This window comes from Sciurus carolinensis, chromosome 17 (genome assembly GCF_902686445.1).
Source record: "Sciurus carolinensis chromosome 17, mSciCar1.2, whole genome shotgun sequence".
Taxonomy (NCBI): domain Eukaryota; kingdom Metazoa; phylum Chordata; class Mammalia; order Rodentia; family Sciuridae; genus Sciurus; species Sciurus carolinensis.
The window spans coordinates 3,629,938-3,657,660 of NC_062229.1; the positions used below are offsets into that span (position 1 = coordinate 3,629,938).

Genomic DNA, 27,723 nt, shown 5'->3' on the forward strand with positions numbered 1-27,723 from the left:
CAAATACTTCATTGAAGAAAATATCTGAATAGCAAATAAGTACATGAAAGACATTGGATGTTCTCAGTCATGGGGAGAGGCGACTCAGCTCAGGAGATGCTGTTCCACACAGCACAGGGCAGCTGCCATCAAAGACAGGCCAACGACCATGAGGTGTGCAGCCTGGGCCTCCACGCTGGACAGGCCTGGAAACAGGAGCAGCCATCGTGGACACCTGGCAATTGGTCAGCTCAGCAGAGGATCGAAGGCCCCAGGAGTTCCCCTGGAGTAGATCGGTCATGGGCTGGCAGGGCACAGCTCTGGAGGCACTCCATGCTGCGGGACAGTGCATGTGAGAGGGAGGGGGTGGTGTCGTGGGGACTGCATCCCAGAAGAGCTATTTAGAGACCACTATACACCCACTAGGAAGGACAGAGGGGAGGAAGAGGAAGGAGAGGGGAGGGGAGAAGAAAACAGCACAGCCACTTTAGCAAAAGCTGGGCCACACCTTGTGAAGACTGAGAGACAACTGACACGTGACCCAGCAATCCCCACTCCTGGGTATTTTTACTCAAATAAACGGAAAACTTAAGTTCACACCAAGGTTGGAATGCAAGTGTTCATAGCAACTTTACTCATGGTTACCAAATCTGAACAACCCAGACACCCCTCTCAGGAGAAGGGACAAACTGCAACCCTTCACACCCCAGAATGCTACTCTGCAAGAGAAACAAACTATTCACTCCTGCCACAGCTCCAAGGAACTGCAAGCACATTTTGCTAAATGACAGAAACCAGACACAGGGCTACATGTTGTCAGATTCTGTTTATATGGCAATCTGGAAAAGGCAAGTCACAGGGAGGAAGAGATGAGGCGCTGGGGAGGTGGCTTCAAAGGGACAGTGTGTGGTGGTCTGAGGGCAGAACTGCTTTGCATGAAACTGTCACAGTAAGGCATGACTCCTGGCATGTCAAAACCCAGAATGGATTCCAATGAATATAAACTGAAAAAAATAATAGTGATAATAACCAGATGGAAGTGGGAAGGGACCCAAGACAGAACGTAGACTTGTTAATGAATACGTCACAGCTACAAATGGATGACAAAACACGCTGAGGAAGACTCGGGAAAGAGTTGCCACAGACACCTGGTAAAACCATGTCCTGACTAGATGCTGGGAGGCGAAGACAAAACTGCACACACACTGCACTCTGCTTGGTCTCTCTCACAGAACAGAGATAAATAAAATAGAGAACAAGAAACAATGAGGTGAATTACATTATTTAGTTCTTTGGAGAGATCAACTGAATGGGCTAAACTAAGCCCATTCTGAGCTAAACTAAGAAAAAAGTGAGAACACACAAATCACCAAAACCAAAAATAAAAGAAAGAACTACCAAGCTGACAGAAAGTGAAAGAATGTAAGAGGACACTCCAAAAATCAAATCTCAACAAATGTGAAAATGAACTATTTCTACAAATGAATTACCAACACTGAATCAAGAAGCAGTAGAAATTCCCAACAGATCTAGAACAAGAGAATGAATCAGTCATCAAAAACTCTCCCGAAAGTCCAGAACTGGATGGCTTCCCTGTGGACTCTACCAAATGTTCAAAGAAAGAGGGCTGCACTGGAGCTCAGTGGCCAGCGCCTGCCGAACATGCCCGAGGCCAAAGGCTCCATCCCTAGCTCCACACATAAAAAATACAATGAAATGAAGAATGACCACCAACCTACTCAACTCTACCAAAATGAGAAGAGGGAATCCTGCCTAACACATTCTATAATGTCAGCATTATTACCCTGAAACCAAAGCGCAAAGATGCCCAGGAAAACTACAGACCAATATTCCTTATGAACAGACACAAAAAAATCCTCAAAGAAACACCAGCAAGCCAAACCTAATAGCATCAGCCAAAAGGGACTGGTCCCAGGAATGCAAGGGCAGTGCGACAGAAAATCAGTTGACATAATACAGCACATTAGTAGCAGGAGAGAAAACACCCACAATTTTCTCAATAGAAGCAGAAAAAAAATATGAAAGAATTCAACATCTGTTCATGATTTTTTTTAAAAAAGTATACAAGTAATAGAAGATATATCTCAGTCTCATAATAAAAATGTTGAGGCACTGGGTTCAATTCTCAGCACTGCATATAAATAAATAAAATAAGGATCCACTGCCAACGAAAATAAAATAAAGAAAAAAGAAAAAAAAATGTGTTTGGTCTCTGCCCCCAGTCCTGGCACAGAGCTCCTAAAACCCTTGTAACTTCCTGGGTGATCAGGATGACACAAGCAGGTTTGTTGTGGGGAAACCAACACATTTGGTGTCAGAAATGTTGTGAGTAGAGAAAAAAAGTTTTGTTGGGTTTTTTCTCTCCTCTTAGAAGGTACTTCCTTAATCTGATAAAGGGCATTTATGGTAAAACCAACAGGTGACAACACAGTCAATTGTAAGACTTGAGACTTTCCCCTGGTGTCAGAAACTCACCAGGAAGTCCATCGTACCAGTGCCACTGGACACTGCTGGAAGCCCTGACCAGAGCAATGAAACAAAAGCAGAAACAAAAGGCAACCACACTGAGAAGGAAGAGGTCAAACTAGCTCTACTCAGAGAGAGCATGAGTCCATCACAGAAGGTCCTAAAAAGACAGACTACTAAAGGTAATGAACAAATTCAGCAAAGATGCAGGGTAAAAGGCCAACATGCAAAAAAATCAGGAGCATGTCTATCCACCAGCAATGCACAAACCAAAAAACAAATTAGGACAATTGCATTTACATAGCATTCTAAAGAACAAAATACCTAGGAATAAATTTAACCAAGGAGGTAAAAGACTCTCAAAAACAAAACGTTGCTGAAAGGAATTAAAGACCTAATTAAATGAAATGACATACCATGTTCACAGAACTGAAAGACTTAATATTGCTAAGATGGTAACAATCTCCAGATTCAATGCAATCCCTATCGAAATTCCAATGGAATTATTTGCAGAAATGGAAAAGCCAAATCTCAAATAGTCATATGGAAAGATGCTATGGTATGAATGGGGTTGTCCACTCCAAAACTCATGCTGTAACTTGACTGCCATTGTGGCAACGTTGGAGGTGGAACCTTTAGGAGGTGATCTGGTCATTAACAAGGAATAAGGCTTTTCTCATGCAACCAGGTTAACGCTGGCTCTTTCGGGACTGGGTTAGTTACTGCAAAAGCAGACTTTCATAAAATGAGGCCACCTGCCTGTTTCGTCTCTTACGCACACACCCTATTATCCTCTAACTTCTGCCATGTCTTGAAGCAGCAGATGCAGCTGCCCATTCTTGGACTTCCCAGCCTCCTGAACCAGAAGCCAAAATGAACCTGTTTTCTTTATAAATGACGCAGTCCCAGGTATTCTGTTAGAATACAGAAAACATAAAGGAGCCCAGAATAACTATAATCATACTGAAGAGGGAGGGGTAAAATCTGAAAAAGTTAAAAAAACTCACACTTCCCAATTTCAAAACTTCCTCGAAAACAACAGTAATCAAAACGGTATGGCCCTAGTATAATGACAGACATAGAAACCAACGCTATGGAATTAAGAGACTAGTTTTAAACCCAAACTCTAAGGTCACTCTATTTCAACAAGGGTGCTAAGATCACTCAATGGGAAAAGAATAATTTCTTCAATAAATGGTGCGGGTCATCTGGAAAACAGCATAAAAGATTGCAGCTGGACCCTACCTCATTCCACACACAAAAAAGTTCACTTAAAAAGGACCAACTTCATAAACATAAAAACTAAAACTCCGGGGCTGGGGAGATAGCTCAGTTGGTAGAGTGCTTGCTTTGCTAAGCACAAGGCCCTGGGTTCGATCCTCAGCACCCAAAAAACAACAACAACAACAACAAAAAAAAACTAAAACTCCGCGGGAGGCTGGAGGTGTAGAGCAAGTGCTTAGCATGTCCAAGGCTCTGGTGTGCTCCCCAGTTCCAAACAACAAAGCAAACACCATAAAACTAGTGTAAGTGAACATGAGGAGTGATTCTTGAGAACCTTGGAGTTGGTAATGGAGTCAGGGGTTTGAAACCAAAAGTGTGAGCAATAATCATGACAAAACAGACAATTGTACTTCAAAAAAACTTAATTTTGTGCATAAAATGACATTATCAAGAATGTGAAAACAACCGACAGGAAAGAAAATATTTGCCCATCACAAAGAACTTCTACAATGCAACAAGAAAAAGACAACCTGAAAATGGGCAGATGTATGCAGACATTCCCCAAGAAGGTATGCGAATAGCCAAGGATCACGTAAGAAGATGCTGAAGGTCACAGCCACTAAAACAGCTATAACGTGAGAGAAAACAAGCACTGCCAAGGACACAGGGAGACAAGAAGCTCATACACTGCTGGCGGAAACAGAAAATGGTACCCTCGAGTGCGGAGGACTTGGCAGTTCCTCAAAACTTAACGGAATCACCTCATGACCCAGCAGTTCCATTCCCAGGCATCAACCCAAAGTAGTGGAAAACTGGTACTCCAACAAGGCCACCTACCAAACAAAGAGAAGCTCCACTCACGGCAGCTAAGGAGCAGGCTGCGGTCTATCCCCGGACGGAGGTCGACATGTTGTAGAACAATTAATTCACATTATTCATGGATTCCATGCTTGTTAAGTCACCTACTCACTAAAGTTTATTTATAAACCCAAAATACTAAGGTTTTCATAGTTATTTGTAAACATATGCAGAACAGCAAAAACTCCAAGCTGCCCAAGGAACAAGGGACAAGGTGGTGCCGTCCACTTACAGCAGCTCACACTGTGAACACTGTTCTCACAGTACATTTAGTGCCACATTCTCCACATTTCTGGCCCCCCTCCCCGCCACACTCTGGCTGTTTAGAAGGAACTCCACACATACTGCCACAGCACTGTCCAGAGTTCCTGAGGCAAGAAGAGAAAATATTTGCATTCAACTATGAGCCTCGTGCAGGCAGGACTCACAGTGCTGGTGGCCACGGCTCAACATCAATGAACCAACAGTATAGAACAGGGTGTCTTTAAACAGAAACACACATAACCAAGTTACGTATTCATCAGTGGACAAAAGACTGTGACTAGAGGAACCTTTGCCTGCATTTCCCTCCGTACAACTGGGCAGTATTTGCTAATTCAGTGTTTGTTCTCAACTAATGAGAACTGACTGTATATACAGAGTGTACTCAGCCATGAAAAGACAGGTTGAGCATTTCTAACCTGAAATCTGAACCATTTTGAATTCTGGATTTTCACATTAGGGATGCTCTATGGGTGAAGTCTATACAAATAACCCATAATTCCCAAAACTCCAAAATCTGAAAAACTGTGGTCCTCAACCTGTCCTGGTACAGGCCACAACCTCAAAAGCAGGCTGCCTGAAAGCAGTCACCAGGTGCAAAACGTCCCATGTTCACATGATTCCACTTACCCAAAATGTCCGCACCCCATAAATCCATGTAACAGAAAGCAGATTAGCAGTTGCCAAAAGAGGAAGGAGAAATGGAGAGTAAAAGTTCCAGGGCACCCTCCTGGGGTGATGAAAAGCTCTGAAACTAGAGGAGAAGTGGTAAATGCCACTAAATCCAATACTTTAAAATGGTTAGAATGTGCATCATGCAAATGTCACCTCAATTTTAAAGAATTCTTTACGACACACATGCATGACCTGTGGGATCAGATGAAGGTTTCCTTGGGAGAAAGGAGCGACTTATTTGTCAAGAGCATCCTACAAACTGGTCAAAAAGAAAAATGCAGCCTCCATTAAAACCAGTGCCTGATACCACGTAAAGCATAGTTCCTTCACTTTACAGACTAAGCCACATTCAAAGGCAAGTACAAGCAAAAAGCTCATCTTTGTACTGTACAAGCTCATGTCCTGGGTCTGAGAAGGAAGCTTTTCTGCTCTGGTTATAGACCTGTCGCCCTCTCCAGAGAAGTAAAACAGCATCTTTTGGTTCCTAGGACCTCCACCTCCTTCGGGCTTCCAAAAGCCCCCAGAATTTCCTTCCCCTGCACTCCCTGCCTGGCCATCCACAGTAATACTGACTGGTGTGTGTGGAATGGCCACTGGGGTAAGGCCTCACCCACTGCCCTGAGTCTTCCAAGTTGATACAGGCACGATCTCCACTTTACAGAGAGAGAAATTGAGGTCCAAAGAGGTCCTAATTAGGGCAGAAACAGTTCCTGAAAATTGAATCCTGCTGTACCTGCCACCAACCTATGGTCTGAGTTGGTCTCCCCACCCAGGGTGGCCACTTGACTGTCTCCCTATGCTAAACTTGGTCATTGTCCCCTTTGTTTCTTACCTTACGTTCAACCTATCCTTTTGGGTCTTTTAATAGTTCATCAAATATACATTTACGATGTTACTTCTTTCATTCTTATTTAGATTACATTCAATTTTCATACATGTCTATCTTGTATTATATGTTGCATGCTTATGATAAATATCATAAAATACTCGAAGGCAAATTCTATGCCTCCTGAGACAATCTGTGAATCCCTAGTATGCTGCATGGTGTAGGCGCACACAGAACACCAAAGTTTGAAGACATGACTGATATTCTATAAGTAAATGATCACAGACTTTTATTTCATTACATCTGTATGCTACTATATATGTCCACATGCCCCCATGCAAGATACCTAATAGAGCTGCATGCCTCATGCAAGGTATCTGACAAGCAGACAACCCAACGCCAGATATCTAGCAAGCCCTCAATAATAGCTATTTGAGTATAATAGAGTTGAGTGAAATATCAATATTTCTAACTTGCTGCTGCTGAATAACCAGTAGCTTACTACCAGATACAAGCCTGGTTACCCCCAAGACAGAAAAATCAGCATACATACATTCACAATGGTCTTGGTTCAAACAGCTCTCCAAACCTAGATAAACTGTTTTTGTAATCAACCAATACTCATCTTTCACAACTGATCTTTACAACACTTGGGAAGTAGGGACTCACATTTAGGTGATAGAGGCAGAATGTAATACAAAGAATAATACTGTCTCATCACATAAGTATAAGCAAAAACCCAAATCTATTAACAACAGTCATCCTAGGTCACCTCTGTCTCAGTTATTTAAGCAACAGTGTGTCTGCTCATAGCTGGCTCCAAGCCCAGTCCCACCAATCCCTGTAGCCTTCCCCAGGAGATTTATATCCAAGAGCTCCTTGGTCCACAGACAAGGGTGGCTACCTTCCTCCTCCCTCTTCCACAGCCTGGGGTGGCTACCATCCCCCGGGACTTGTCTGGAGGCACTAGCTGGTGCACTACACACACACCACTGCAGTGGTGATTAGGGGTCTGAGTGCCTGCACCATCCGTGGCAGGGTCCCTCCTGGACTGCCTCGGTGCAGGACCCTCTAAAAAGCTCTATGGCAAAACCACAACAAAGAACACAGGATTCCCAGTGAACAGGGTGCAGAGCACGAGCAGGCAGCCAGCCCTGGTCCTGAGACTGTGCTGAGAACACACATGGCAACTCTCAGAAGAGGTGCAGCAGAATCCAGGCACAGCTGCCGCAGCCTCTGCAGGAATTGTTCAGACCAGTACCTGGCACTGGAACACAGCCTTCTCTCTTTCATTGAAACAGAAAAACTGGCCCTCCTCCAACAGGGTTCAAATAAAAACACATGCTGAGATTTAAAAAAATCTGCTACACCTAAAGCAGAAGAATTTTACTATATGTAAATTATACCTCGATAAACCAGATTTTTTAAAAAACACTCTGACCTGAAGCCAAAAGTTGCTGGGGATTGCTAGAGGCAACAGCAGTGAGCAGCACACCTGCCCTTCCAGACGGGAACTGGTGATGTGGTACTGTGTTGCGGCAGCAGCTCCGGGCCTTTCAAAGAGCAAGGCAATGGGTGCTGCAGAAGAACATGGCGTCCTGCACAGCCCACAGAAGCACAGGAGCCACCCTGGAAATGCGGCCCTGCAGGTCTTGGAAGAGTAGGCAGGAGTTCAGAGAACCCCTTCAGAGAGGATCTCTGCCTTCTTGAATCCCCAGTACGGGGGAGATGCTGAGCCCAGCTGGGGCAGTCCTCTGGCCAAAGGACTGCCCAGTCCCTTTCCCCATCAGGGGCAGAAAGTAAGGGATTAGTACCACAGAGAACTCAGGACAAAAACAGTCCTGAAATCTGGACATAAGGCCCAGGTCTGCACTGCTCCAATCTCCTGGGGCTGGGGGGGCGGATGGCCTGGGATTCCCCCCCTTCCCCCACAGGGCAAGGATGGGAAGCAGGAGTTGAACGAACAGCACTGCCAAGGCCCTGACCATCCTGCCTCCAAACACGCTGCTAGCCTGCGGAGGGAGGCCCTGAAGTCCATGTGCTATTCCCTGCTGCTGGGCCAGGCAAGAGCACAGGCCACTCCCAAAGGCCTGGAATACAATTTTCCCTCAGTGGGTTGCCCAGTCACCCTCAGACACAAGGGCTGAACAAGATGTCCATGAATGTGGGATGACAACTTGACCCTAGGGACACTCTGGAACATGGACCAAAACAAAGAAAATAAAGCAGACAGGAGAGGCCTCCTCCCAAGTACCAAGCATGCAGGCGCTGAAGTGCTCTCCCCCTAGTGAGGTGAACCTCCTTCCACTGTCCCCACTCCTGCATGTGCTGAAGAGTGGAGGACACCAGGCCAGGTCTGCTGGGGTCCCTGTCCTCAGCAGCCTCCATGGGGGCCTAACTGCAGTCTCAGAAATGAAAACACCAAACTGATTATTTCCTGTGGCAAGCATGAACCTGGACCAGGCCCTGGCGGGTACACGTACAAGATGGAAAGCAGCAGATTCCTGCCGGGAGTGGGGAGGTGAAGAGAGCTGCAGCCTCCTGGGTCTCAATCATGAAGCACTCCTCTCCCCTACAAAGGGCTCTGACTGGCTCACCAAGAAGCTGGGGCTGCTGGGCCTGTTCAGTAACAGACCTGTCTCCCTTCAGAGCACCACGCCTTCCTTCTGTTGGTATCACATGGACACCACATACGTCCTCCCACCCACAGAGAGCAGTCCAGGTGCAGCAATAGGCATACAGTAAACTGTAGAGGCCACTCCAAAGGCCAAGGGTGTCCCAGTAGGGTCCCTGCACTAGCACTGAGTGCTCTGCTCTGGAAGAGGTCGCTTGGCCAGGGTTCTCTAACCTAGCAGGGGTGATCTTCCCAGAATACAGGGTCCCCTGGGCCAGGAGAAAGGGCTCCAGGAATCAGCATCCACCCCAGCAGCCCCAGCAGGCTATGTGCTCAGCCCTAGGCAGGGAAAGGAAGGTCAAGGTGCCAGGGACCATTAAGTGTCAGAAACACAAAAAGCCCACAGTCCCATGGGACCCCAACTGCCTCTGACCTTAAAAAGGCACTCTAAGTCAAACCAGGGAAGTTTTAACCAGTTCCAGAGAATCTGTCCCCCACCACATCCTAAAGAATGCCAAGACAAGAGCACTTAGCAGATGGACTCAGTCCTCTCAATCACCCTGAAAGTCGCTGTTGGTGTTGCTCCCCCTCCACACACTCACTGAGGGGTGCTTGGAGAGGCTGGGCACAGGTCCACCAGGAGATTTGCCCCTTGGTCCTCAGGAGTCCACCTGCAGACTGGCTCATCTCTGTTCCCCATGGGGCCTAGTTACCAGCTTCCGTGGCCTCCATTCCACAAATACCACAGAACGAACCAGGTGTCTGGGAACAGTCTTTTGGATTTCAGGAGGCCTTGCATGTGAAACCTGGTTGTCATTCCTGCTGAAAAGTCATTGGGCTCCAGTCAGGTAGCACACCTGAGTGTCACCCAAGAGGGCCATTAGGCCAGGTGGTCTGTAGGAAAGTGTGATTCCTGACTCCCACTTCCCAGCGGGTGTATGTAAGGGACTCTTCACAGCAAAGTGGGTGGCACCAAGGGCCAGAGAGACCTACTTGTGGAAAGCCAGTTCAGTTTCCTGAGCCAGGAAATGCCACCTCTGGCCCCTTGATGGCATCTGTGCGCATCAAAAACAGGCTCTTTTTTCAACTACAGAGCAAAAAAAAAAAAAAAAAAGTTTTGAAACTACAGAAAATAGAAGCCCCAACATTGCATATCATAGTGAAGAAATGGTAGTCTACAGTTTATTACACATTTCAAAATAACTAGAAGAGCTTGAAGGTTCCCAACACACAGAAATGACAACATCTGAGGAGATGAAAATGCTAATTATCCTATTTGATCACCATGCATTGTAAACATGTCTCAAGTTACAACGATGCATCCCACAAATAAATGCACATTTATGTCAACTTAAAAATAATTTCAATATACTGGAAAAAATCTCCTGGAATCTTCCTGTCCATACTACCTTGTTGACATCGCTGACGCACGTAAGTCCTCCTCTCTATACCATACTCATGTCACACACGTAACTTGCTTCTTTTGTTCAATGGTATTAACAACTCCTTCCCCTGAGGGTCAAAGGTCCCACTCAGAAGAGGCACAAAACTACCCACCCAGTCACTATTGTGACACTGAGACGACTTCCAGTGGCCCAGTGACTGACCCTCCTGGACCCTCACAGAACCCGCCCCCCAGGACATGTCAAGCTTACTCATCTTCCAAGGCTGCAGTACTCCCCCCAGCAGCAGCTGCTTGCTGGCAGACCCTGCAGCGCACCTGGTGTGTACCAGCTATTTCTGCCTCTTCCCTATGAGCTGCCTGTGGCACTCTCTGCCTAGGGGTCTCTGGTGGGATGCACATCCTGCCCACTGCTCTGGAAGATCCTACCTTGTTTTTGAAGTACACCTCGATGGGCATGATGAAGCCAGCGTACCCCGACTCCTCCACTTTGTAGGGGGGCTCCTTGCACACTAAAAAGAAAGGGAAAACCATCCATCAGCCTCCTGCCCTTCCAAAGGCCCAGCCAGCAGCAGCAGCAGCTCCCCCAACCCACTGTCCTCCCTCCTTCTGGAGGCAGCTTTTCAGGAGGGCATGCTCTCCCAGGAAAGTCAGGAAAATTCCATGCCAAAAGGTGCCTGGGAAATTAAAAGGGGAAGAGCTGGACAGGAGAAAGGTAAGTGGGCCACTGGAACATCCAGCAGACAGAACAGGAAGGGGTGTGAGACCCTGTCTTCCAGGCACTTGCTCCGGCCAGAGAAGGCTGCACAAGTTCAACTGACTCAGGTCTGCAAGACCTGGGGCCTTGGTCTTCTCAGCAGGGAGCACCCTCAACAGTTCTGACCTCCTCATCACTGGCTACACCCTGTGCACACACCCCACTCTGTGCCAGGGACACGCACAACAGGAAACGCAGGGGGTCTGAGGACTCTGCTCCAAGGTTCTACTTTAGCACCAAATGAGAACAGTCCAAGTCACTCAGACAGCCTCGCTACCTCAAAAATTAAAAAATTAAAACAAATAGCAAAGTATATGTAAAATAATATATGCCTATAATCTCATCCAAAACAACCCATTCATGTTTAAAATAAAATCTTAAAAACATGGTAAATTTAAAAAATAAAAATTTAATAACAATCCATGTTCCAACATTCATTACACAATCATTATGCAAACACCATGAAAATAGTATTCCCCTGCTTTTAAGTAAAATCAGACATAAAGATCAAATGCCTTGTTCTCCATTCCTCCCTATCCAGAGGCTACCATTCCTGAGAGAAAGGAAGAATCCTGCCAATTGCTTGTGAGGTTTTTTAACCACTTTCCTGAGGTTGGAAGGATATGTGAAGTTGTGCATACTAAATGACACATCTCAGTGAGCTTGGGGTAAAAGTCCACACTCATAAAGCCACCATCACTACCAAGGCCAGAGGCATATCCTTCACCTCCCAGAGCTTCCCCCTGCCCATGGATTGGTTTTTCCTCTTCCTAAGAACATAAAACGTAAGACCTGCTCTCTTAGCAATGTTAAGTACACATTCCAGTATGGACAGTGATGGGTGCTGTGCTTGTGCTGCACAGATCTCAGAACTCACTGATCCTGCTAACTGAAAGCTTGTGTGAGTTAACCGTCACTGCCCCACACCCCGCCCCCAGCCCCGGGCAGCCACCATCTCAATCAGCTTCTCTGAGTTGGACTACTTTAGATGCAACGTAAGTGTAATCATGTAGTGTTTATCTTTCTGCATCTGGCATAATTCACTTAACAATATCAATTGTTAAAAAAAAAAAAAACCTTTATATGCATGTATCTGCACAAGTAAGTTAATTTTTAAGTGGGCCAGAAATTGCTGGAAAATAGCAGAACACGATGAAACATGACTTCTTATATTAAAACCTTAATTAGCTGGGTGCAGCGGTACAAACCCATAATTGCAGTTACCAAGGAGACTGAGGCAGGAGGATCACAAGTTCAAGGACAGCCTAAGTCACTTAGCAAAAACTCATCTCAAAATAAATGAAAAGGGCTGGGCGCTGTGGCACATGCCTATAATCCCAGCAGCTCGGGCGGCTGAGGCAGGAGGATCTCAAGTTCAAAGTCAGCCTCAGCAACAGTGAGGTACTAAGCAACTCAGTGAGACCCTGTCTCCAAATAAAATACAAAAAAGGGCTGGGGATGTGACAGTGGTCGAGTACCCCTGAGTTCAATCCCCAAACCATAAATAAATAAGTAAGACTGAAGATAAAGCTCAGTGGTAGAGCTCCCCTGAGTTCAATTCCCAGTGCAAGGGGTGAAAAAAAAAAAAGACTGTTCTTTCTTAAAAGAGAGAGAGAGAGAGAGAGAGAGAGGACTCTCAAGTATCAACTTTGTATGTATATCATGTATACACAGAAACAAAACTTGGCAAGCAAGGCAAGCCTGGAATGACTAGGGACCCTTGGAGGTAGGGCTAAATGGACAGCCTTGCCCAGAGCCCAGTCTGCACACTGCAGGGGGAAGAGCAGGGGCCTGTGGCTCCCCAAGCCTGGAGCTACAAAAACAGGCGCAGGGGTCAGCGATGCCAAGGCTCCCCATTACCCACCTCCACTGCCCCCCCCGATGCAGCCCAGGTTCCCTCAGAGCCCCAGCTCCACACCAATGCCATCACTCTCCCATCCCCTGCCTGCCTGTCCCTACAACAGTCCCGCCACTCACCTCCATGCAGTGACCTGCTCAAGCCTACAGCAGCCACCTTTGCCAGGAACTCTAGCAACTTTCACTGACATCAGGGTCTGCAGGTAAACCACTGAACTAGTGACCACACCTGCTCACTCATCCATTCCTTTAGTCCACTGCTCATGGTCTGACAGTGTCAGGGACTTGGAGGACAACAGAAGCCACATGGATACCTCCAGCTCCTTGTGGCTTACTCTTGAGGGGTTGTCACTCTCAAACTGGATAAGGTAGGAGCAGCTCTTTCCACTGGACAACCCTGGGTTAACAGGGAGAATCTTCAGCCTGGGGGGAGTTGTCCCAGGTGACCTAAATCCAAATCTCCATTCCAGCCTATCTCCTTTGGCCCCTTGGACAGCCTGCTGGGGATGTTGGAAAGGGAATTCAGATATCGCCCACCCAAACAGGCTTCTAATGCACCCCTGAATCTGCACCTCCCAGTGCACCAAGTCAGGGACCCAGGTTGCCCAATACTCACCCAAGGTCCTGAAGTGACCTAGCTCCTTCTTTTCCAGGGTTCACCTGTCACCAAGTGCTATCAATCAGGCTTTCAAACTTAAAACTGCCTGAGAATGAAGCCCTTGCCTACATGTCACAGCTCTCAGCAGGGGACACTTCCCAGCACCTGACCAGCTGCCAAGCCCTACGTTCTCTCCTGCACAGCTCCTACAGGGGCAGCCAGAAAGGTCTACACTTTTCTTTTTTCTTTTAGTTTGGAGAGGGCCACTGAGCTCAGTTCAAGCAATCCCCCAACTGAGTCTCCCAAGTAGGTGATGTGACAGGCACATGCCACCAAGCTCACCTTAAAAACAAGATACTTTTAAAAGAGAAAATAAAAGTATAGGCATGGGCTCTTAAGAAGATATTACAGATGCACACTATTTTTTCAATTCAATTGAATGAGTAGAAAATAAAGGAAATCTTCCAGGCAGCAGGGCGAAAAGACACATTTTGTAAAAAGAAAAAAAAAAAAAAAAAAAGTGAGACATGAAGAAATGATTCAGCAGATTAAATGATCCTGCTGACAGCAGCTGCCTTTCTAAGCAGCAACTATGCGGTGCCCACCTCGGCTCACTAAATGATCTTATAAGAAGATACAATTTTTCTCACTTTATAGATGGAAGATTTAAGCCCAGGGAAGTGAAGTGATGAGCATCCAAGGAGAAAAAAGAGGAAATAGACAGACGGAAGGAAACTGTCCCAGGTGTAGATAACTTTCCAGAACTAAAATAAAGAGACCAAAATGTCACGAAACACACCGAACAACAGTAACAAAAATCCCAGAAACATGTCACATGAAACATCCTAAGTGCTTCTTGAAAGAAAAACAGGACAGAGCAGCAGCACCCAGACCCACAGCCTCGAACTCTTCCGAAGGGCTGAAGGATACTTCCAGACTCCTAAACCATAAAATTCTAGTAATTCTCGGCCAGAATGTGACACCCAACCCCCCACATCACTCTGCTGCGAGGAGAGAAGAACTCAAAGAGGTCTCTGCCCACGGAGCTTTCCTAGGAAGTTTCTTAAGTCATCAGCCTCTTGGGATGGCACCTGAGAAACTGCACTAGTAAAAGGAAAAAATAAACCCAAACCAAGAGGAACAAATTAAATCCCCCAGGGGCACAGTGAAGAAAAGGGCCAGCATGAAAGTGAGAGAGGTGTCAATCTGATTAGAGGGGGAAGGGATGGAACATTCAGAGGTGAAGAAACAACATTCCCTATGACAAGTGACACAGTGGAGACAGGAGAAAACAGAAGACACAAAACAAAAAGCAGCAGCAGTTATTCAAAAAGTCACAGCCCAGGGGCTGGGTTGTGGCTTAGTGGTGGAGCATTCCCCTGGAACGGGTGAGGCACTGGGTTCCATCCTCAGCATCACATAAAAATAAACAAATAAATAAGATAAAGGTAACGTATTCATCTGAAACAGACATTATTACCTCATGTACATGCATGACTACATGACTGATGTGATCCTACAATATGTATAATCAGAAAAATGAGAGATTACACTCTTTACATATGATCTATCACAATGGATAAATGCATTCTACTGCCATGTACAACTAATTAGAATAAATAAAATTAAATATTTTTTTAAAAATAATAAAAAATAAAATAAAAGTCACAGCCCACACTTGAAGCTTGAATTGGGGCCAAATTTTAACCCAAAATGATTGAAAAGAACCAGTCTGACCTTGAGTGCTTTAGAGTTGGAATTAGGAACATGGAAAGAAACCTGGCATCCCACTCAATCACCCAGGTCAGTGCTGCTTCCAGCTTTCAGAGACACTCCCCTGAGGAGTGAAGATCTGGGTTTCAGTTCAACAAACTTAAACATGTCAAGAGCCGCCCTCAACAGAGGGGTGAAGGAGGCTCAAGGAAAAGCAGGGGCCCTTATCTCAGGTCCTTTTCATTCATGCATTCCTTCAATAAGCACTTGGTAAGGGACTACAGTGTCCTTGCGGGCACTGGGGACACAGCAGCAAACAAAATAGACACAGAACTCTTACTTACAGGTGGGGGAGGAGATAAATTAATATGTCAAGATGGTGCTAAGGAGAACAATGAAACAAGCCAAGTGGCACGAGGCTGTGTAGGTGTGTTGAGCAAAGAAACTGCAATTTAGACCCAGCAGCCAGAGGGTGCCCCAAAGGACCACAGGCTCCATCTGTGGAGGAGTCCAAAGGTAAGTGGGTCCAGGCTCACCTCATGCCAAGTCATAAAGAAGCTGCTGGAGGCCTAGCTCAGTGGAAAAGCACAGCCTGAGCATGTGCAAGGTCCTGGGTTCTGTTCCCAGCACAAAAAACAAACCCACAAACCAATGAAAAGCAAATCATTTAACTAGAAACAATGTAGAGAGGACGGTGGAGAAAAAGGGGTAATTTGGAATAAGTTCCAATCTTTCATGCTGGCAAATCAATAAACATTATTTACATCTGAAAAACAAATCAAGAAATAGTTAACAAATCAGCTGGTGTTAAGAACACACTCTGGAAAAGGCTAGAAAGATTGCTGGTGGGGTGAGGACTGGGAGGAGATGGGAATCTACCACTCTCTACCTCAACCATTTCTGCTCTGTTCACTTGTCATAAAGAATGTGTATTTGATGTGAAAGATACTTTTTAAGTACATGAAATATCATTCCAGAGGATGGAATCCTCTAAGGAGCTCACACCCTCTCCAAGAGCTGATCTACTTTACAGTGAACACTGGAAAAATGTGATTGGACACAGGGTCCTCCAACGCAGCAAAGAATGAACCAAGTATTTAGTCTTTGACAGGCTTGATGTCCTAGGCAGTTCTCTGTGATACATTTGAAGTGGCTGCCGTATGAGACACCCAGACAGACTGCAACAAATAGGTCTCAGTCACTAATGGAAAGGTGGCCACAAACTGACACTACAGCGGAATGGGCGTCACCCACCACTTCATCTTTCACGGACTTGGAGCTCAGAGAACATTCCCCCAAGCAGGTGCCTGGCCTGCTCTGTCTCATCCTTTTCCACGTCTTCCTCACAGGGATCCTGAGAGGCCCCAGACTGCAGGTCTGTCACCAGAAACACAGGCATTGACACCAGGCATGGAACAAAAGCACAATGAAGGCAAATTGGCACCACTGTGACTTCTGGAGCTGCTTGGGTATGCATGTAGGGAACTGAAGAGAAAACAGCTTCCAAGCAGATGGAAGCCATCATCCTGAGTCTGTACCCATGCTCCAAGCACAGGAAGAAGGGGAGAGGACAGGCAAGGGACCTGGGGAAGGAGAACGCAGGGGACGCTGCCAGAGAAGAGAGAGGGAGGCAGCTTAAGCTTGTGCTCTACCAGCATCACAGGTGACACCTGGACAAAGGTCTGTGGCCATGCCAATAATTAAACCAGTGGCTTGTGGCCCATGGGCAATTCGCAAACCTCCTCCTAGCCCCTTTAAAGCACGAGCAGCTGATCTGGCCCTCTAAGACTGTGTCCCCATCTGTAAAAGAGCAATGTGGTGAGAATGAACCCAGATCCTCCTATGCAGAACCCAGCGGGAAGTGCTATGTAAATGGTTCTTTTTTATTTATTTATTTATTTAATTAACAAGTGCTTTATGAGTATCTGCCATTGTCAGTAACCGCATCGGCCATCCACTAAGAGGCTCAGGAAGAAAGGAAAAGTGGAGAAGGTAAAGACAAAGCAGAAAGGAGGGAAAGGAGTGGCTGAATACTGAAGAAAGAAATTATAAGAAAAAGAGATGGCTGCCATTAGCGATGTCAACTGCACGTCCCTTCAAAGTGCAGGTTGCTACTTCCATGACATTTCATTCCCTGTTCCATAGCTAGCCACCTGCAGGCAAGTTTTGTGAACTCCTCCTGCAGCCCTGGGACCCCTGCACTGCAGGTGGAGGGGCCAGGGGCCAGCATTTGCACAGACACTTCTCTGCCATCCACACCCACTCAAGGAATGTTCGCTGGAGGCTGGGGCGTGGCCCGGCGGGAGAGCACTTGCCAAGCATGCAGGAAGCCCTGGGTTCATCCCCGGCACTGGGGGGAAAAAAGTATTGGACGCCCATAATGTGCTAGGCCCTGAGCCTAACGCTGGGGATTTGATGGTGAGAAAATCAGCTCCAGCCCCCAAAGCACTCAGAAGAGAACAACCTTGTCCCCAAAATCCTCACCAAAGCCTTCCCCAGGGTCCTTTTCCAGAAAACCAATCTATCATAAAAAGGGTTAATTTCACCTCTGCTTCATCAGACAGTGTCCTGCAGAATGGCCAGGGCCACCCTGCTACAGGTGGAGACGTGGGCGGGGTACATAAATGGAGCCCTTGTGTTTGATGAGCAGCAGCCTAAGTGGGGCACGGGGAGGGGCGACAAGACAGGGTGACAGGAGCTCTTTTTCTTCTTTCTGCTCCACAAACTATGAACTCTTAGAATGGCACCCTAATCCAACGTAGGCCCAGTGAGTAATGTCCTGATTACTCACCAGCTGGCTGCCATTTATGTGATGACAACAGTCACCACCTTCTTTCCATTCCCTTATGACCAACAACAGCTGGAGAAGGATCTCACACACTGTGTGGAGGAGGAGGAGGGCAAACCACCTCAACACCAGCCTGGGAAGGCACTGACATACATGGGCATGTGGGTCCCACGTCCAGGGAGGGCAGGGACAGACCTTTGGGGAAGAGAGGCTGGATAGCATAGCATTCAAGGACTCAAGCCTGGTGCCACTCACCACGTTTGGGTTTGGGGAAGCTGTCGTGCAGCCGGAAGATCACCTTCTCCACGAAGTGCTGGATTTCACATTGCTCTGGGCCACGAACAAACACCATCCAGTCGTGGGTGAACCCCTCCGTGGTGGGCTTCTTGCGCAGTTGGGCACGGTGCCCCAGCTCTAACTTCACCTGGACAGTGCACTGGGGGAGAGAGAGAGGTTGTAACAGGTCAGCACAAAGTTCAAAGCAAGGGACTTTGCAGAACTATCCTGCCCCCTTGCCCATAGGCACACTAGGTAAAAGCCTCTAAGCAGAAGACAGGCTTCCAAGCCAGGGAAAGGAACATGGATGCTTCCACCTGCTTCCTTCCAGGGCAGCAGCACTGTGCTGAGGGCCCACCAGTGCTGGCTCCTCAGCAAGTCAGCACAGGGCCCATGTGTCCTTCGTCCGCCTCCACCTACACAGCCTCCTCCCTGGTCTTCCTCTTAGTCAACTGACTCCTGCCCCAAGGTCCTGGCACTTGCAGGAGCTCTTCTCCTAGACTCACCTCACTAGCTCCTTTTCATCATTCAAGACTCAGCTTCACCTGAGGGAAGCTTCCCTGACCACCTAAGCTGACAGCACCCTGTCCTTCTGCATCACATACTGCATTCTTCTTCTTCTTCTTCTTTTTTTTTCATACTGGGGATTCAACTCAGGGGTGCTTTACCACAGAGACACATCCCCAGCGCTTTTTATTTTTTGAGACTCACTAAGGTTGCTGAGGCTAGTCTCCAACTTGAGATCCTCCTGCCTCAGCCTCCCGAGTTGTTAGGATTATAGAAGTGCGCAACTGTGCCTGGCTACATACTTCATTCTTCTTAGCTCTTCTGACCATCAGAGACCATCTTGCTGACTGCTGTCCACTTGCTCTCCTTTAATGTCAGCTCCTCCCAACTGTATCACTGAATACAGATATGCAACCCAGACTGCAATTCTGTGGATAAGGAAACTGAGGCTCTGAGAGCAAGCTGCTTAGTGGCACTTGTGAGGTAAGGAGCAGCAGCAGATCTGAGGCTGGGACTGTGTAGCCACAGGCCACTCCCCCGACTACTCCGCTATCCTGCATCCCTGGCAGGGGCGCCTAAGCACAAAGGCACACACACTTTCATTCTTAGGCACTTATGCGTGAGTGGGGGCCTTCCTTCCTTCCCTAGGTCATCCCTCAACACTGGTTTTCAGTTTCCAAAGCACCAAGGGCAATTCCCAGTGAGTAAGAAGCAAGGGCAGAGCCACCTGCTGACAGGACCCAGGTGGACCCACTGCCAGCAGTGGAGCTCCCTCCTCATTCACATGCATGACACCGTGTCCTGAACTACAAGGCAACTGGGGCCAGTTCCCCTCCACTGAACACAAAGCCACAAGCCTTGAAAGTACTCTTAACACCTAGGTCAGTCACCCATGGAAACGTATGGTAAACATCACTGTGGTTTGTAAAAACCTCCCCAGACATTTAATCGACACAGCCTGACACCTAGTATCAAATACAAGAATGTTACAGAATGCAACAGAGGTCAAGTGGACACTTGTTTGTAAGTACCAAGATAAGCAGGAGTGAGACATCCAGGGCGAGTCCTACGCTGCCTGAGTGACACTCCCACTCACTGGGCTCCGCCAGCCCTCCCAGGCCCTGACTCCAGAGCTCCCATCTGTACCTTCCACCTTCTTGTTCACTAAGTGACTGTGTGCGATCCCTGGCGCACCTGTCTCTGTTCAGACCTCCAGCACTGGCTGAGTGTTCAGACCTCCACCCTGGCTGGTCTCCTCCTTGCTACCCTCATTCCACAGCTTACCAGCCCTTCAGAATGAAGTGCAAGCTCCTGGCACCCCTCCTACCTCCCACCTATTTTCAAATGTCTAAAACACTCCTCTTTTTTTCACACTTTAATACTTTTGAAGTCAGAATCCAAGGCAGTTCCAGGTGTGTAAATTTCAGTTGAGGCCCCCCACCCTGCATGCATGTTCACACACGCACACACCTGGGTGCAAACACAGAAGCTGGTGCTGTCGGTGGTGTGTCTTAGAGTCCCGGGACTAAGAAAACTCAGGAGACACACACACCTCTGTCCCAGCTCCATCACAGGGCTGGCCAGCCCCAAACACACCAGAAATGCCCACCCATTTGCTCGAGTTTCTTCCAGCTCCACAGCCGAGGGTACCTTAAACTCATTTCTCTGCTAGCCAAAATTCTACACATACCTTAAGTCCCACCTCAAAGACTACTTCCTCCAGGGCCCCTTCTGATCACTGTGCCAGAACCAATCATCAATGAAGTCCACGGCCAATTCTTTCTGGGTGGTTTCCTGCTGTCCCCCTGGGGTCCCTGAGAAGTCTCTGACAGTAGGCACCACATCTTATTCATCCCTGTCACCTCTACCTCAGAAGCACAGTACACAGTGCCTCAACAACACTGGATTAATTTAGTCAGAGGACCTTCTACATCCAACAGTTCTGAGGAGCACCTTCCAAGAGGGAAGGACCAAGTGGCAGATGAGGACTGGTGGCTCCAGTGTGTGCAGAGCTGGCAAGAGGTTTGTGGTTCCAGGCACTGAGCAGCCTGGTGTAAGAAAAAGGGCAAAGTTTTGTCGATTTAAAAAATTAATTAATTTTTTAAAAAAGAAATGGGGCAGAAGGAGTTCCCCTGGCTCAGGGTGACGGTTCCTCTGGGGCTGCCAGAAAAAGAGAGCAGTGACTCACTTAGGACACTGCAGGGAGGGGCTGGGACAGAGTGGAGCGTCCAGATTGGACACAACAGGGATGATAACGGACTGTAAGTGGATGATGGACCGGGAACAGTATCTGAGTAAAAGTGCTCCGGCAATCTGTGTACAGCCAGGGCTGCAGGAAGGAAAGGCAAAGAGGCAAACGAGTCACAGCAGCCTGCTGGGAGGCCAGAAAGAGGGAACCCGAACCTGAAAAGGGAGAGCTAGCAAGAGCCCAGGGTGAGGGAGATTCCATACTCCTGAGACCTGCACAGCAGGGGTGGAGACCAAGGAGGAGAGAAGAATGAGAGGTCAGTGTACCCACACAGCCCAGGCACCTGAGAAACACGCAAGGGGAAACACCCCAGCAAATGCCAGAGATGAGGACTAACCATCTGGACAAATAAGTAACAATCAAACGAACCACAAGCATCTGTGCGAGAAGAGTGAAGAAGGGAGAATGTTCAACACAAACCAACCCAAGCAGTATCCATAGGACCCCTAAGGGCTGTAATCACTGCGTACGCCTCACACCCACTGGCTCTGCCTACTACCAGACCTGCTTCCACACTGAGAAATGGGGGTCAATCCTGAACGGCTGTGAAGGTCACAGGTGAAAATGATAACAAGGCTGTGCTGGAGAATGACTTCTGCTTCCCTGGAGTTAACTCCTGTGTGATGATGGTCTCCTCGGAATCAGTTATGCACCAACCCAGCTCCTACTCAGCCCTCGGCTGGTTTCCCGGTATTTTGATGACATGGAGTTCCCACCCAGGGCATGCCAGCGGCAGAGCAGTTATTGTGAAAGAATGGAAGACCACAGTTCCATCAGCAAGGGGGAGAGTGCAGGCGCCAAAACTGCAGTGCAGTGGCCAAAGTAAACAGGAAGGTTCCGAGGCAGTGATGGGTAATCTTTGCAGCCGGTTGGCAGTGCCCAAAGCACCACCCAGCGACATCTATGCCCCAGGGGCTGGTGCCAACTGCAGCCTGAACACCCTTGGTTAGGGGCACACTGGAGGCTTGGTGGTCAGTCTCAAGGCTCCCAGGCCCAACCTCCTGCACACTCCCCTGCAGGCTAGAATCTACTAAGAAATCAAAAGAGTGGGGTAACAGATTCTGTGCTACTGTCTTAGAAAAGGAACCACTGATTCTGTGAAACACTGGAGCCACATTACTGGAGGCCAGCAAGCTGAGCCGTGGCCAACCACTCTGACAGGTCAACTCATGATAATTTATTACCACAGTTAAGCCAATTCCACAGTCAATGGTTATGTCCCTTCCTTCCTCTTCTCCACCTGGACTCCCTCCATGGTCACCAGAACCCAAGACTTAAAGCAAACCAACCAGCTGGTTCTCAAGGAGGGCAGCCTGGCTGCAAGGGCAGCTGCTCAGGTTAAGCTCCCGACTCCTGGAATGAGTGCACTTCACCGCCCAGCAGCTTTCCCCCGCCCCCAGCATCTCACACAGATGCCTCAACACCAGCAAGTCCCTCCCAGGCACCAGAAACACCTGCTGCCTGGAGGCCACATTTGGAACTCCCAGAATGGAGGGCTGCAAGTGACCCCAAAGGGGCTCAGCCTGTGACTGTCACTTCGCTGCATATTTGGGAGTCACCTTGCTGCCCGCTCCCCAACAAAAGCCCAGAACAAGCCAGGCCTGCCCTGGAAAGTGTTAACCATTTTACTCCTGGAAAATCACCCAGAAGATAGCCAGTGGACAGGACGACCCAAGAGCTCTACGGGCCATCTGGGGACAGTTATGCTTAGGCAGGAGGCCTCAACTGGGACACTTCCCTTCATCCAGGCCAGCTGGCAGAGGGCACTTAGAACCAAAGGGCCAGAATCCTAATCCAGCAAGCCAGGTGCACAGATGCTAGAGGGCAGCTTCCCAGCCTTCTTCCACTGAAGAGAACAGCTCTCTTCAGGTGTGGACTGAAATGCCCCCAACTACCTCCACCCCCGGCAAAGAGAAAGAACCTTGTTCTGACAGTTCTATATGATTCCAGATTCCAGGCCCTTTCTTCTGATTTGGTCAGTCAGCTGGCTTCTCCTGAGTCCTGCCCCAAGTCTGGGACCCAGAAGACAGGTCTTTAGCATTGAGCATATCTTCAGGATTTCCCCTGATTTGGGAATCTGCACTTTATCAAGTGGCATAAGTACACCCAGAGCTTGACAATTGCACCTAATTCCCAGTGGCGCTCCAATTTGCTCCCCTCCCAGCAGACAGCACTAAGTCTTATCCCCCTTCAGCCCCAACTGGTTGTGCAGAGCTGTTGGACTAGTACACTGCTGGCCATGCGCACTACACACACACACACAGATGGGGCAAGGTAATGGGGCTCTGGCAATCCAGAGAATGGCAATCACCTTCTCCCTCCAGGCCCAGCTGGGGGCTCTCAAGGCAGCCATGAAATTAAAATATAAGAAGGGAGGGGAAAGAGTGGATCATTGCCTGTGACAATCTCTTAAGTGGAGGACTGCCTGTCCAGAAAGTGAGGCCAAAGCCAATCACTGTACCAATGGTCAGTGGCCAGCACCTCCATTCCTTTTCTGGCTCCATCTACTCTGGTTCCTCTGACCCAGGACACAAGGTTAATGACAAAGGGATAAGAAGGGGTTCAATGAATTTCTCTCTGGAAACCCAGGTGTACAAACCAAGTAGGTACACCCACAAATACACCCACAATCCTCAGTGTTCGGGTTCCTGGTAAGACATTACGGTACCTGACAGGGACTAGGCACTTATGTACAAGGTGCCCACTGATGTGTTGACAGGGCACCCAGTGTCTCCCAAGTTCTCCTAGGAACTAAGGGAACAGTCTTGGGGGATATTTTCTGAATGTGCAAAACCCAATCAAGGCATGTCCCCAGAGTAGGAAGGCCTGATTGCAAAGAGACTGATTCCTGGCTACTTTGATTTAACCAACAGTTGTCAAAGGGAGGGAAGAAACCTTGTGTTAGACACAAAGGGAAGAAGATACTGGTGCCTGCCCTCAAGTATTTTACAATGTAACAACTTTAGGACAAAAAACACAGTAACTTTGCAGTCTGTAGGACTGGGAGTAGGGTCAAATGTCACTCTACAGTTATTCTGAGTTTTTCTAGAAGCAGTTTGGGGAACCTCTAATAGCAGAGGTACCAGAAAAAGAATCCAACAGGACCTTGACTCATGTGGGGACCTTCCTGGGCCTGCATTTCCACACCTGTACAATGTCTGACTAAGGGGCTACTGGTGCCACCAACACCAAAAACAAACCTCCCTCTGGGAAGAGTGTCATCACAAGGCAGTCATTCTCCAGTCCACACGGTGAAGCCTTTGCATGCAAAGAATCAGCAAGCAGCAATTCCAACTTCTGATGTAACTGGGCTGTGACCACCTCAGAAGTCAGGCCACTGTGAAGGACTAGTCCTCTGTGAATGAGAGGCTACCTCGTCCTTTTGAACAGGAGACGACATGGCTGCTGACACCATTTCCCACCTCCCTGAACAACGCCAGTCCCCAACGACCTGCTCCCATATCCTTCCCCAATCTTTTCAGCATCCACTCAGTCTCCATTCCACATCACAACCCAGCCTCAGAGATAAACCACACTTCTCCCAGACATGACCCCTTAGTGAGCAAAACAAAGATCTCACTCATATCCCTGCCAAAGAAAATACAAATGCCACAGATGATACCAGTGCAGGCATAGAGAGTGAGCACAGAAGAATCACACATGTGGGTGCAGGTTAGGGCAAAGAGAACCAGAAAGATCTTTTCCTGCCCGTGGGGAAAAGATACCAAAGAGGAGATACTAGAGTAGAAAGGGAAATCCTTCTTAGCTGAACCTGAAAGGCCCCTGGGAAAGTCAAGACAATAAACAGAATCAAGGCCTCCAGGGAGCACTGTGTGGCCCACTATGAGGCACTTACAGGTCTGGGGTATGGGGGACAGGTGAGATGCTGCAGAGTCAAACTCACCTACTTAGTGACACCATTCTTCAGCCTCCCCAGGGGTCTCACTGTCAAGAGATGGGGCTACAGCTCTCCAGTCTCTTCCAAATCTGCATGAAAGCATGGCAGGAAAGGCCAACCAGACTGCAGACCCTCATCCTTCCCTCAGGGGCTGGTTTCACTTACAGATACTTTCGCACCCATCAAGACCAGTGCTGCCCAGTGGAACTTTCTACACGGATGGAAATGTCCTCTCTGTACAGCTGCACAAGGTGGCTGGCAACTCAGTGTGGTAGTTACTAGGTACTCAAAAGGGTGACTGGAGTGACTGAGAGACTGAATTTTTTAAGCTACATGGCTGAAACTTAAAATAGCTACAGGTGCTAATGAGTGGCACCCTGGGCAGTGCACAAAGTCAGTTCTCAAGGGCCTGCACCACCTGAGTAGGACCTATATCTTCTGTCACAGAGCAAGAATGTCACCTCTTTCCACCATCCCACTTACCTGACAGTCACCCAGACATCCAGGGTCCAGCCCATCACAAGGAGAATGGTCTAAGATCTCTGGGGACTAAGGAATAGGGACAGGGGCTATATTCTATGCCTTTTGTGGTACCAAGAGACATTCCCAAGGATGAGCTTCAGTGACAATAGACGTTGAAGGGACATTCCATTTGGTTAACTCAACAAGAATTACAGGCAGCAGGCTCTATGTCTCCAAAGGGAATCAACTGACACCACACTGCAAATCCACCAGCCAGTTGCCATGCCCTCTTCCTCACCTCCTGATACAGGAACACCAAAGATGGAAGGGACGCCACGGTGAGTGGGTGCCAGAAGCGTGAGCCACCTGCCTCAATGATCCTGTGCCACAGGCAACTGGACAGGCAGAAGGAAGAGTCCTTGCCCCTGGTCCCCTATACCACACAGCCACACAGCACCTAACCAGACAGAGCCGCCTCTGTGGCGCCAGCAGCCAAGGGACGCCCCGACCTGCCCTTGCTAACAGCAGAGATTTCAGCTGCCACCCCCACAAGCCCCACAATGCCTTTCCTGGCTCTGTGCCCCTGAAAGCCAGGGCAGCAGGAGAGGATGAAGACGTGATCCTGGGCTGGGGGGCAGCAGTGGCCCTGGGTTTGGAGAACAGAAGGAACCTGGATGATGAAGAGATACAGGGCTGGGTTAGAGGGGCACTGGGATCAGAAGGAACCAACAGGCAGCAGGCTGGTTTCCAGATGGAAGAGGGAGCTGCTGACAGGAGTTTAGGGAGCATGGGGAATCCACCTTGGGTTTGGACTGAGGCGCTAAGATGCTGGGGAAGAGATGGGAAATGAGGTGGAGAGGGGGGAAAAGTAGTGGTTAAAAGAGTGGGCCGGGGTTTGCACAGAGTGGGACACCCAGAATGTAACAGAGGGGCCTAGGGTTCTGGGGAGACTGGGACTGAGAAGCCAGGCCAGTGGAGGGCAGAGGAGCCAGACTGGGGGCAAGAGAGCTGGATGAGGGTTAAATGTGGGAAGCGCAAATGAGAGTGGGTTCTCCAGGGTTGGGATGGTGGGTGATCAGGTCAGAGAAGCTGCTCCTGGTTCTGGTCTAAGAGAAGTAGGCCTGAAGGTGGAAACGGTTCTTCAGGCCCTGGCGTTCAAGGGAGAACTTCCATGGCCTGATACCAGACAGGAACCAAGGCAGCATGGTGGGTCAAAGCAAGCTGAGGACACAGGTCCAAAGAGAGGGGACGCTCTACAACAGACCTGAGTCCTTGTGGCCAAAGACTGGGGTCCGGGGAAGATGAGGAAGGTCAGGTCAGGGTGCAAAAGGAAAGAGATGCTCAGGAATGGTAGGGTGGATCAGAGGGGACAGTAGCCCAGGCCCAGGCCCAGGCCCAGGCCTAGGCCCAGGCCCAGGCCCAGGCCGGGACTGTGGCCTAAGAGGGAAGGAGTGCTGGCTGAGGGCAGTTCTGGGGCGACTCAAGCCCGAGTTAAGGCTGCGGACGGAACAGGCAGCAGGTTGCGGGGAGCGGGTCAGGGAGTCTGAGGCGACTCAGGTCCAGAGGGGAAAGGAGACATGGGCTGGCCCTGGACCCGAAAAGGAAAAAGGGTTGGGCAAAATATGAGGAGGGTCCCCAAAGAGGCCTGAGAGGGCTCCTGCGCCGGCACGGGGCCCCTAGAGCTGTCTGCGAGGACGCTGGGCCGAAGGCGGGTCCCCAGAGGCACCTAAAGGGCTCCGAGTCCGCCCGGTTCACAGGGGCAGCACAGGAGTCCTGGGCCTGTCGGGGCCCCCGGGGCATCCCGGGAGCGTCTGGGTCGCACTGGAGTTCCGAGGGGCGCCCTAGGCGGCGCTGGGCCAGGCCGGGGCCCCCGGGGGGTTCCTGGGCCGCCGGGGCCGGGCGGGGGGCGCGGATGGGGGAGGGGCGCGCCCGCCCCACATAAAGGCCCGGGCAGCGGCGGGCGCGCACAAAGCGGGCGGGCGGGCGCAGGCGGGGCGGGGAGGCCGGGACCCAGGAGGGCCGGGCGGGCGGGCGACGGGAAGGAGGGAGGGGGCCGGGCGGGCTGCGCCTGGGCGGCGCGGCCGCTCCTCACCTGATTGTCCATGGCTGGCGCCCCGCCCCGCCCCCGGGCCCCGCGTCGCTCGCCGCCGCCGCCGCTGCTCAGCGCCGCCCCGCCGCCCTCATTGTCTGTCAGGCGCCGCCGCTCCCGGCCGCCCGCCCGCCCGCCAGCCCCGCGGAACCGGAAACCACCGCCAGCCCGGGCCGCTCATCGACCGCGGGCCCCCGCCGCCGA

At 49.2% G+C, this 27,723-nt stretch overlaps 1 protein-coding gene across 3 annotated transcripts in view; it reads right to left on the bottom strand.

Annotated features, from left to right (window-relative positions):
* Positions 1-27,651, bottom strand: part of Mllt1 (MLLT1 super elongation complex subunit) — a 58,417-nt gene extending 30,766 nt beyond the window's left edge. For 2 of the 3 annotated variants that reach the window (XM_047531200.1, XM_047531198.1), the window contains exons 1-3: positions 27,523-27,651; positions 18,295-18,475; positions 10,756-10,838 (exon numbers count right to left, since the gene is read on the bottom strand). In XM_047531200.1, coding sequence (XP_047387156.1) covers positions 10,756-10,838; positions 18,295-18,475; positions 27,523-27,534 — 276 coding nt within the window. In that variant the 5' untranslated portion in view covers positions 27,535-27,651. Of the gene's footprint in view, positions 1-10,755; positions 10,839-18,294; positions 18,476-24,974; positions 25,297-27,522 lie in introns of those variants that run through there. The other variant, XM_047531199.1, reaches the window with a different exon arrangement.
* Positions 27,652-27,723: the final 72 nt, after the last annotated feature.